Consider the following 12,259-nt stretch of genomic DNA (forward strand, 5'->3'; position numbering starts at 1 on the left):
AAAACAGAAAAAGGACTAACTGGACGTGGCCAATGATAAAAGCGTATTTTCCGTTGCAAAACGTTTTGGTACGGTATGCCCAGGCCATACCTCAGCTGCAGGGCTTTCAGTTTGTCACACAATTCAGACCAATCTATACAGACAAAGGATATCCTACAAATGTCAAACTCGGTCATCCAGAGTGCAGCCAGTTTGGTTCTGTTGTCTTACTTGTCGTCCTTGCGCATCCCGTTCTGATTGTTGAAATTGAAGGGGTCCGTGGCGGCGGACGTGCCAAAGAGGTCGTCGAACCTGGGCTCTACCACAGCAGCCTAGTCGGAACCAACACAGCAAGACAGACAGTCAGTCAGTCAGCCAGCCAGCCTGTCATTCTATAGGCTTTAGGTTTCATTAGGTTAAGTTGACAGACACAGATACTGTACAACTGAGACTGAGCACAGAAGGGGCACCGTTTGTAACATGCCAAATTCTGTAAAAAAACACACATACATACATACATACATACATACATACATACATACATACATATTCCATGCCACAGGAATGGGATAAGTTTGAGTCAGCGAGCGCACAGAATTCATCTTTCACACACAATATGGCATGTTCCAAACGGCGCCCTATAAGAAAGCAGTAATGGGACATGTTCAGATGCACTACCGGCTGGATGGGGATGTCAGTATCCACCAGGTCCTCTGTCACCAAGTCCACCATGTGTTCCGTCTCGGGGGAGGACGACTCAGCCGGGATGACTACCACGGGACTGATGTGCTCCGACAACGCCGACGCCCGCAGGAAGTTAGGTGGGTTCTGACAGCAGAGAGAGAACACACACACACACACACACACACACAGAGACAATTAATCAAATTGTATTTGTATAGCACTTAACCCAAGTAGCTGAACAGCAACCTGGGCCCAAATTCCTCAAGAGGAAGCAAGGGCAACAGAGAAAATGGGAGACTACGTGCATGTGCATGGGTGTGAGCGTGTGTGAATGATACAGTATTTACTTGATAATACACAGCAGAGATCCTGTCTAATCTACAGGCTAGTTCAGGAGGACTCCAGGCCTTACCTCAGGTAACTGTGGGATCTGAATGAGCCTCTTGAAGTACTGCAGGTTACTGGAGCGGTAGAACAGACTCTTCAGCCTAGCAGAGACAACACACACACACACCTTCAGCACTGCAGGCGATAGAGCACTACGCGCGCTGGTCAAAACTAGTGCACCATATAGAGAATAGGGTGCTATTTGGGACGCTATCCATGACTTGTGCGTGAACTCACTTCTTGAACTGCTCCTGGAAGCGGTCTCTGTGGCCCTGGAGTGTGTCAGCAGGAAGGCCTGGAACAGACAGACAAACAGATCAGAGTTTTGGAATGTGTGTGTGTGTATGTGTATGAAACTACTGAAAATGTGTGTGTACTACAGTGCGTGTGTACTAAGGTTTTAGCCATTTCCTAACCCCATGATATGACCAGGAAAATTATGTGAATGACGTGCCCTTGGAATAGCCACAGGTTTTCTGGGAAGGTCACAGGAAAAAAACTGTTGGCCCTAGATTAGTAGTCAAGTATGAGATATTCAGGCTGTCACTCTTCCATTTGTCCAGCGGGGGGCGTGTGTGCTGGACTCACAGGAGTGCAGCTTGAAGAGCAGCTTGACGGTGTAGTCGTACAGGTGGCTGCTGTCCAGGATGACCTGGATCAGGGGAGCCAGGCGACACTGGCCCGCCGCCGTCACCGACACAGACCGTGACATGTCCAGGGAGCTGAACACTGCAAGGGAGAACACACAAACATATATCTGATCATCTCGCTCTATCACTCTCTCTCACACACACCCACACCAGTGACTGTCACACACCAAAAAAGGCACACACTGTTTGTGCACACAGGTGGTTAGGAACCGCTGTTCTAGACTGAATCAACCAATGAGTATGTACTCCAACAGCATCTCTTCCTTCCTCTCTCATTACAGCTCTCTTTCAGTCCCTCCATCGCCTTTGCACTCCCTCCCTCCCGTTCTGATGCCAGTCCCTACAGATCCAGTCGCTCCCTCCACACAGAGGTGTGGTTTCCTGTGCAGCCAAACCCAGACACACACACGCCTCTCAGCTCCTGGGTGACGTGATGCTTTAGCCTGCAAAACATCTCTCCTGATGGGAGGCAAAGGGTGTGTGTGTGTGTGTGTGTGTGTGTGTGTGTGTGTGTGTGTGTGTGTGTGCGCGAGATGGATGAGAGGAGGAGGAGACAGGGTAGAAATTAGTCCTACTGAGTGTTCAAATGGAGGACGAAGGGCACTCATGTTGAGATAGATGGAAGATGTGTGTTTCACTTTGTGAAGAGCATACAGTGGCTGGGAGACAGGAGAGTACTGTATAGCTCTGTTTTAATGTCCATACTAGTACACTACTTTCAATTAAGCAATTTATTGGGCACACATTCTAAGTGGCATGCTAGTGTGGATATTGGGACGTAGCCTATGAAGCCAAAACCAGGGTTATGTTCATTAGGCACCAAACGGAAGAGAATGGACAAGAACAGAAAGGGACTACCTGGACTTGTCCAATAAGAAACGCCCATGTTTGTTTTCCATTGCAAAACTTTTTCCGTTGACTGCGCGGATGAACATGACCCTGGCATATAAAAGCTAGAACCAGATGGTTGTGTGTGAACGCTGAGGGCCATGTTATGTCACAACATCTTTAGATAAGCGTGGTTGCAGAGGAGAGATGGAGAGAGAGAGACAGGAATAGCTTACCACCAAGGAATAGGTTGAGCTCACACTCCAGGTAGTCGAACATCTCTACTGTCAACTGGAAGCTGTATTGAGAGGACACACACACAGAGGGGTTGGATTGGAGTGTTCACAGCATGTACAAAGTGGATGAACCAGAGTTGGTTTGTATACATATAACAAGAGTCATATGCTATATATAGAGTATCTAATAGAAGGCAATAACAAAAACATTCTGCATTTTCTTGTCACTTTCAACACTTGTCACTTTCAACACTTGTAATCATAATTAAAAGGGAACATTGGGGTTATATTAGAATATGTATCATTATAGATCCAGCCCTCTGTGGTTTGGTGAGAACAACAAAGGCAAGCGACACTCACAAGTTGTTGACGTCGTTCTCTCCTGCCTCGTCAAGCTGCCTGTTTGACATCTGAAGGTTGCCGGGGAAACGGGGATTCTGGGGGAGAGAGAAGAACGAGTCATATCAGAACGGGCTGAATCTCAATTGTATTTTCGTGCTCCCTCGTCTCATCTCTCCTTGCGTCCTTCTCAAAACGTATCGGAGGAGAAGATTCGAGGGGAGGAACCTCAGATCTTCTGCTCCAATGTGCTTTGAGGAGACGAAGAGAGAGGACGTGAGGATTCAAGGAAATACAATTGAGATTTAACCTTGGTTTTTTTCACTTCAGTAGGCATCTCCATCTCCAGGAACAATGACTAAAACCCCCAGAGCAACACCAAGTCTGCTGCCTGCAGTATTTCACTGAGCTTAGCTATCTATTAACTAATGATTTCTAAAAGGCCATTCGTTTTAGAAAAGTGTTTCTGTGTTAGGAATATCCTCAGAGAAGGGTATATGCGAGAGACAGAAACAGACAGACAGACGAGACTGGTCTGCCTGTCGTTCATACAGGCTGGGGCACTACTCACTTTGACGTGGAACTCCATCTTGGTGATAAGCAGTTTGAGGTAGATGCTGCACAACTTCCCATATCCTTCACTCAGGTGACCCTGTGGACAGAGGGGAAAAGGGGACCAGATCAAAGTGAGATAGACATGGTCTTCTCCAGGGCCTTGGGAGAGTTCCAAAGGAGTCGCTAGTTGCTGACGTTGCAGAAGGAATTTTATCATTAAATCAAATTGATCTGCTTCTGCAATGTCTTGCACTGTATGAGTGCAGGCCTGGGTGTGTGTGTGTGTGTGTTTGTTAGTGGTACGCAAGTCAGCTTGTTGTTCACCTGCACCCGCTCGCTAACACATCCGCAACCGCCTGACTATGTGATAACGTGAAAATCTGAGGCCCACACCTGATCCTAACCCCCTAATATAGCAAATGCGCTGTAGGCTAGTCAGAGACGGCAAAAACAATTTTTGACAGGGGGTGCAGGATTTGTTTTTGCCTGATTTAGACATATTTCTGCTTGTAATTGTTATAATCTATAATTAGATACATGTAGCTTCTCTTCTGTCATTAAATGTTGGCCTAGAAGACTAAATAAACTCTTGCTTACCAGAATAATGTAATAAGTCGATAGAATGAATGTTTGAACCTAGTTGACATCACTAAAGTTCTCTTTGTCATCTCTGCTCCTTTCACAGAGCAAAGATGTTTAGAGACCAGAGAGAAAATGCAATAATGTTTTTGTTTTTAAACTGAAAGATTTTCTGTACATCAGGAAATAGAGAGTTGTGAAAACAACCCGACATGTTTCTGATAAGTTTTCAGTTCGGCTTGGATGAATATTTTGTGTGGTTGAAATACTAGATCAGCTTTTATGACGCTGATCAGAATCACCTTTATTTGCCAAGTACATTTACACATACTCAGAATTTTACTTGGCGATATGGTGCTGCTAGTGAAAGACAACATTTAGAGACAGAATACAGACGACAGATTTTAAACACATTATATACAACTTTATATAAAAGATATATACCGTCGGTAGAGGGGCTAAATGCACATTCACATTCTCTCAAGATGCTGAAAGATCTAAATCTTGTTCCCCAGTCAAAACTTTGCCTAAAATTGGTGTATCATTTTACTGTAAGTAATGTTTAATTCTGCAGGAGTTAATATTAAGGCTGTCAGAGGTTTTAGACCTACAGTCAGTGTCCAGATTTCAGTTACTATTGAACCCATCTGAACAGTAGGTTACAGTTCCCTTGACATGCCATAGGCCTATGTCGTGTGTACAGTTAGGCCCGAAAGTTAGGTTCATGCACTAATGCTAGATAGCCTAAAATAATGAAATAAACATTTTATGTAGCCTATAGAATGATACATATGGACTTAAGGTATTGTTTTCTCTTTATTCAACCACACAATATTTCATGACCCTAAACCCACCAGTCCGCAGATATAGCCGCGGCGACTGCGGGTTATGAGTCAACCCATGCATCACTAGTGTGCATGTGTGTGTGTGTCAAAATGAATAGCCAGCTATAAAGTAAATTGCTTCTTCTCACTTCCCTTTCTTTGGGCCCTCAGTGTGTTGTCACAACAGGAAGGAAGCAGTACTGACTGGTCATCAAGGTCACTAGCCCAGAGTCATAGTTAATTTTGTACCATCAGTAAGTACCAAGAGAGACTCAACTAAGTGTACTTCCAGTAAAAGGTTACTTGTCAGCATTAGCGCCTACTGCACCCCTGTCCATCCTGCTCACTGAATGCATGGGCAGTAAACGGTTTGGCTTTTCCACTGTACTGCTGCAACCCAGAGGCAACTCTTTTGTTGAAATGTGGTTATTTAATGTAAACGTTTTACGTATGTCAAATTAACAGTCCTAAATCAATCCTTTAAATGGACAGCCAGCCCTCCAAAAGAGTGTAAAGATATTGTCTATACACAGTAGCACCATTAGGATACCATAACAACAGCGTGTGTGTTGTTGAGTCTGACTCAGGTTTAGCAGGACCACATTGCTGTGTGACTGTCACCTATTAGAATGTTTGTCACTCAGATGGCAACACTAACTGACAGCAGACCGGCATGGACACACCACACTGAGTTTGCGTTGAGGGGAAATAATGAGGGTGATCATGATTTTACTCCCCAGTCAATGTACAGTACATGACATGCGTGTTCTAAAAATTACACCAAATTCCCTATATTAGGACTGTCCCCAACAACAACAAAAAAAAATATTGGTAGACCGAAAGTTTGTTAATTGTGTATTTTTCCATATATAGACACACCCTATGTGTTTTAATAAAAGCAACTACACTGAACTAAAGTATAAACGCAACATGTAAAGTGTTGGTCCCATGTTTCATGAGCTGAAATAAAAGATCCATGAATTTTTCCATACGCACAAAAAGCTTATTTCTCTCAAATGTTCTGCACAAATTTGTTTACATCTCTGTTAGTGAACATTTCTCCTTGGCCAAGATAATCCATCCACCTAATACAGTGAGGGGAAAAAGTATTTGATCCCCTGCTGATTTTGTACATTTGCCCACTGACAAAGAAATGATCAGTCTATAATTTTAGTGGTAGGTTTATTTGAACAGTGAGAGACAGAATAACAAAAAAATCCAGAAAAACGCATGTCAAAAATTGTATAAATTGATTTGCATTTTAATGAGGGAAATAAGTATTTGACCCCTCTGCAAAACATGACTTAGTACTTGGTGGCAAAACTCTTGTTGGCAATCAGAGGTCAGACGTTTCTTGTAGTTGGCCACCAGGTTTGCACACATCTCAGGAGGGATTTTGTCCCACTCCTCTTTGCAGATCTTCTCCAAGTCATTAAGGTTTCGAGGCTGACGTTTGGCAACTCGAACCTTCAGCTCCCTCCACAGATTTTCTATGGGATTAAGGTCTGGAGACTGGCTAGGCCACTCCAGGACCTTAATGTGCTTCTTCTTGAGCCACTCCTTTGTTGCCTTGGCCGTGTGTTTTGGGTCATTGTCATGCTGGAATACCCATCCACGACCCATTTTCAATGCCCTGGCTGAGGGAAGGAGGTTCTCACCCAAGCTTTGACGGTTCATGGCCCCGCCCATCGTCCCTTTGACGCGGTGAAGTTGTCCTGTCCCCTTAGCAGAAAAACACCCCCAAAGCATAATGTTTCCACCTCCATGTTTGACGGTGGGGATAGTGTTCTTGGGGTCATAGGCAGCATTCCTCCTCCAAACACGGCGAGTTGAGTTGATGCCAAAGAGCTCCATTTTGGTCTCATCTGGCCACAACACTTTCACCCAGTTGTCCTCTGAATCATTCAGATGTTCATTGGCAAACTTCAGACGGGCATCTATATGTGCTTTCTTGAGCAGAGGGACCTTGCGGGCGCTGCAGGATTTCAGTCCTTCACGGCGTAGTGTGTTACCAATTGTTTTCTTGGTGACTATGGTCCCAGCTGCCTTGAGATCATTGACAAGATCCTCCCGTGTAGTTCTGGGCTGATTCCTCACCGTTCTCATGATTATTGCAACTCCACGAGGTGAGATCTTGCATGGAGCCCCAGGCCGAGGGAGATTGACAGTTCTTTTGTGTTTCTTCCATTTGCGAATAATCGCACCAACTGTTGTCACCTTCTCACCAAGCTGCTTGGCGATGGTCTTGTAGCCCATTCCAGCCTTGTGTAGGTCTACAATCTTGTCCCTGACATACTTGGAGAGCTCTTTGGTCTTGGCCACGGTGGAGAGTCTGTAATCTGATTGATTGCTTCTGTGGACAGGTGTCTTTTATACAGGTAACAAGCTGAGATTAGGAGCACTCCCTTTAAGAGTGTGCTCCTAATCTCAGCTCGTTACCTGTATAAAAGACACCTGTGAGCCAGAAATCTTTCTGATTGAGAGGGGGTCAAATACTTATTTCCCTCATTAAAATGCAAATTAATTTATAACATTTTTGACATGCATTTTTCTGAATTTTTTTGTTGTTATTCTGTCTCTCACTGTTCAAATAAACCTACCATTAAAATTATAGACTGATCATTTCTTTGTCAGTGGGCAAACGTACAAAATCAGCAGGGGATCAAATACTTTTTTCCCCTCACTGTAGGTGTGGCATATCAAGAAGTTCATTAAACAGCATCACCATTACACAGGTGCACCTTGTGCTGGGGACAATAACAGGAACTTTAAAATGTGCAGTTGTCACACAACACAATACCAGAGGTGTCTCAAGTTGAGGTAGCATGCAATTGGCATGCTGACTGCAGGAATGTCCCCCAGAGCTGTTGCCAGATATGAGTAATTGAACGTTAATTTCCATAAGCCGCCTCCAACATCATTTTAGAGAATTTGGCAGTATGTCCAACCGACCTCACAACCACAGACCACGTGTAATCACGCCAGCCCAGGACCTCCACATCAGGCTTCTTCACCTGTGGGATCGTCTTAGACCAGCCTCCCGGACAGCTGATGAAACTGAGGAGTATTTGTGTTTGTAATAAAGCCCTTTTGTGGGGAAAAACTCATTCTGATTTGCTGGGCCTGGCTCCCCAGTGGGTGGGCCTGGATCCCAAGTGGGTGGGCCTATGAAATCCCAGTCCCACCCATGGCTGCACCCCTGCCCAGTCATGTGAAATCCATCGATTAGGGCCTAATGACTGATTTCATTATATGAAAAGCAACATGTTGCATTTATATTTTTGTTCAGTACATATGCATTGAGCTTGTCTGATGCTTTAAGCGCACTGTTTGATGAAATAAGACACAAGTGACTCAAAAAGGGAGCCAGAGATCAAGATAACCAGAAGAAAGAAACCTTAACTTGACGCAACCATCCTCCTCTCGTTCCTGCTGGCTTTCGCAGATTCTGCCTTTTTTTATCCTGAATTGGACATTAGGTTTATGTAAACTTCCGACTTCAACTGTGTGTGTGTGTGATATATATATACACACTGCTCAAAAAATAAAGGGAACACTTAAACAACACATCCTAGATCTGAAAGAAAGAAATAATCTTATTAAATACTTTTTTCTTTACATAGTTGAATGTGCTGACAACAAAAATCACACAAAAATAATCTATGGAAATCCAATTTATCAACCCATGGAGGTCTGGATTTGGAGTCACACTCAAAATTTAAGTGGAAAACCACACTACAGGCTGATCCAACTTTGATGTAATGTCCTTAAAACAAGTAAAAATGAGGCTCAGTAGTGTGTGTGGCCTCCACGTGCCTGTATGACCTCCCTACAACGCCTGGGCATGCTCCTGATGAGGTGGCGGATGGTCTCCTGAGGGATCTCCTCCCAGACCTGGACTAAAGCATCCGCCAACTCCTGGACAGTCTGTGGTGCAATGTGGCGTTGGTGGATGGAGCGAGACATGATGTCCCAGATGTGCTCAATTGGATTCAGGTCTGGGGAACGGGCGGGCCAGTCCATAGCATCAATGCCTTCCTCTTGCAGGAACTGCTGACACACTCCAGCCACATGAGGTCTAGCATTGTCTTGCATTAGGAGGAACCCAGGGCCAACCGCACCAGCATATGGTCTAACAAGGGGTCTGAGGATCTCATCTCGGTACCTAATGGCAGTCAGGCTACCTCTGGCGAGCACATGGGGGGCTGTGCGGCCCCCCAAAGAAATGCCACCCTACACCATGACTGACCCACCGCCAAACCGGTCATGCTGGAGGATGTTGCAGGCAGCAGAACATTCTCCACGGCGTCTCCAGACTCTGTCACGTCTGTCACGCGCTCAGTGTGAACCTGCTTTCATCTGTGAAGAGCACAGGGCGCCAGTGGCAAATTTGCCAATCTTGGTGTTCTCTGGCAAATGCACGGTGTTGGGCTGTAAGCACAACCCCCACCTGTGGACGTCAGGCCCTCATACCACCCTCATGGAGTCTGTTTCTGACCGTTTGAGCAGACACATGCACATTTGTGGCCTGCTGGAGGTCATTTTGCAGGGCTCTGGCAGTGCTTCTCCTGCTCCTCCTTGCACAAAGGCGGAGGTAGCGGTCCTGCTGCTGGGTTGTTGCCCTCCTACGGCCTCCTCCAAGTCTCCTGATGTACTGGCCTGTCTCCTGGTAGCACCTCCATGCTCTGGACACTACGCTGACAGACACAGCAAACCTTCTTGCCACAGCTCGCATTGATGTGCCATCCTGGATGAGCTGCACTACCTGAGCCACTTGTGTGGGTTGTAGACTCCGTCTCATGCTACCACTAGAGTGAAAGCACCGCCAGCATTCAAAAGTGACCAAAACATCAGCTAGGAAGCATAGGAACTGAGAAGTGGTCTGTGGTCCCCACCTGCAGAACCACTCCTTTATTGGGGGTGTCTTGCTAATTTCCTATAATTTCCACCTGTTGTCTATTCCATTTGCACAACAGCATGTGAAATGTATTGTCAATCAGTGTTGCTTCCTAAGTGGACAGTTTGATTTCACAGAAGTGTGATTGACTTGGAGTTACATTGTGTTGTTTAAGTGTTCCCTTTATTTTTTTGAGCAGTGTATATAGTGTACCAATCAAAAGTTTGAACACACCTACTCATTCAAGGTTTTTTCTTTATTTTTTACTATTTTCTACATTGTAGAATAATAGTGAAGACATCAAAACTATGAAATAACCCATAAGGAATCATGTAGTAACCAAAAACGTGTTAAACAAATCAAAGTATATTTTATAGGGTGGCTACTTAGAATTTTTTTAACACTTTTTTGGTTACTACATGATTCCATATGTGTTATTTCATAGTTTTGATGTCTTCACTATTATTCTACAATGTAGGAAAAAAAATGGAATAAGTAGGTGTGTCCAAACTTGACTGGTACTGTGCATATGTTTGTTAATGCTCGACTAAATAAAAACGTTGGTCGACCAACAGCCTATCGACCAAACAATCGACCAGTCGACTAATTGGGGTCAGCCCTACCCTATATAGTGCACTAATTCTGACCAGGGCCCGCATAGGCCTCTTGTCAAACTTAGTGCAGTATATAGGGAATAGGGTTCCATTTCCGACACAGCCAATGTGTCCATGCCAGCCTGCCGGTTAAGAGTGGTAGACATGATGACTGGGGCTGAGAGTTTTTCCTGGTCTGGTTGGGAAGGGCCTTAAGGCCGTAATGCCAACCATCAGTGCTGTGTTCTGATCCTTACCCACATTCTACTCATGTCACTCAGGTCAGCCTTGTTCCTCATCGAGTCCTTTATCACCTGAACACACAGAGACAGAAAGAACATTTAGACAAGGCTGAAGCCACAAGCCAAACGTTCAGAATCTTACCGATACAACAGAGAGAGCACTACACGTGAAGATGTACTGTATGCATTGTGTGGGTCTGTTCAAAAAGGCCAGTGTGTTGGGCAATTGCCTGGGTGCTCAGAAGTGAATGAATGTGTATGGGGGTGTGTGAGCAGCAATATGCAGATAATTTTCATGGTGCATAATGCTAGTTCTTGGAGGTAGTAGCTACTGTGGCTAAACTGGTGGTTGTCATCTCACTGTACAGTATGATACATTAATAGAAGTAGAGGCTATGTAGCCTGGTCCCAGATCTGTTTGCTTTTGGCATGACAACGCAATACGACTTGGCAAGGCAGCACATACAGATCTTGGACCAGGCTAATGGCTATTCTGAATTAAGTGCAAATCTTAAATGATATTCCCTATGGGCCGGTTTCTTGGACACAGATTACGCCTAGTCCTGGACTTAAAAGCATGGTTAATGGACAATCACCATTTAAAAAACGGTTTTAGTCCAAGACTAAACTTAATCTGTTTCCGGGAAACCACCCCTATATTTAGTTGACCTAAACCTTATTTTACCAGGCAAATTAACTGAAAACACATTCTCATTTACAGCAATGACCTTGGAAAGAGATGCAGGGGAGAGGACAGGAGAGGGGTTGAAATTAGCCAATTGGAAGCTGGGGATGAGGAGGGCCAGATTAGGAATTAAAACAGGGCGACCAGGGTTAACACCCCTAGTCTTGGGATAAGTGTTGCGGGATCTTAGTGATCACAGAGCGTCAGAGTCTCCCATTCTATCCCTATCCTGCCTGGCTGGCTTCAAACCAAATCCAGCCGAGTAATAAACAGGGAATATTGTATCATTCTAGACCTCTTGAGCACAAGTCTATGGAGAGATGGGCATGTCCCTGGTGTGCAGTATGTTCAGGGTTGTGTTCATTAGGGACCAAAAGAAAACGTAGTGAAACAGGGAGGAACTAACAAGTCTTGTCCAATAACAAATGCTCATTTCTGTTTTCTGCTGCAAAATGTTTTCGATTGCACGCCTTACAGATCGCGACACAGGTGTGTCCCCCATCAGGGCTGTGTTGGTGGGTTCAGACTTACGTTGGGATGGCCGTCTCGCAGCAGCTTGTGGAAGACGTGGCAGAACTTCCAGCAGAGCACCGCATTGCTGGAGAGCGGCAGCCGGTTGACCGCCGCCCAGAAGGTGTGGGCGCCCTTCTCATGGTGGGTCCCCAGGATACAGGGTGAGACAGACCAGTCAAGGAGAAACACACAGGAGATGGCAGAGATAGCACACATACTCTGACGAAGGCTGCTGGGAGGGGGGGGGGGGGTTAACATAGAGATGTGT

The 12,259-nt window shown here is 45.1% G+C and overlaps 1 protein-coding gene across 3 annotated transcripts in view; it reads right to left on the reverse strand.

The window, feature by feature from the left end:
• The window catches only part of LOC106612577 (huntingtin-interacting protein 1), a 42,496-nt gene that overhangs the window by 14,965 nt on the left and 15,272 nt on the right, over nucleotides 1–12,259 (reverse strand). For all 3 annotated transcript variants that reach the window (XM_014213860.2, XM_014213861.2, XM_045724467.1), the window contains exons 3-12: nucleotides 12,010–12,152; nucleotides 10,809–10,865; nucleotides 3,675–3,755; nucleotides 3,125–3,201; nucleotides 2,765–2,826; nucleotides 1,639–1,779; nucleotides 1,288–1,345; nucleotides 1,076–1,151; nucleotides 658–807; nucleotides 211–311 (exon numbers count right to left, since the gene is read on the reverse strand). In XM_014213860.2, the coding sequence (XP_014069335.1) occupies nucleotides 211–311; nucleotides 658–807; nucleotides 1,076–1,151; nucleotides 1,288–1,345; nucleotides 1,639–1,779; nucleotides 2,765–2,826; nucleotides 3,125–3,201; nucleotides 3,675–3,755; nucleotides 10,809–10,865; nucleotides 12,010–12,152 (946 nt within the window). The remainder of the gene's footprint in view (nucleotides 1–210; nucleotides 312–657; nucleotides 808–1,075; nucleotides 1,152–1,287; nucleotides 1,346–1,638; nucleotides 1,780–2,764; nucleotides 2,827–3,124; nucleotides 3,202–3,674; nucleotides 3,756–10,808; nucleotides 10,866–12,009; nucleotides 12,153–12,259) is intronic.

The sequence above is a fragment of the Salmo salar genome, chromosome ssa09 (genome assembly GCF_905237065.1).
Source record: "Salmo salar chromosome ssa09, Ssal_v3.1, whole genome shotgun sequence".
NCBI classification, from domain to species: domain Eukaryota; kingdom Metazoa; phylum Chordata; class Actinopteri; order Salmoniformes; family Salmonidae; genus Salmo; species Salmo salar.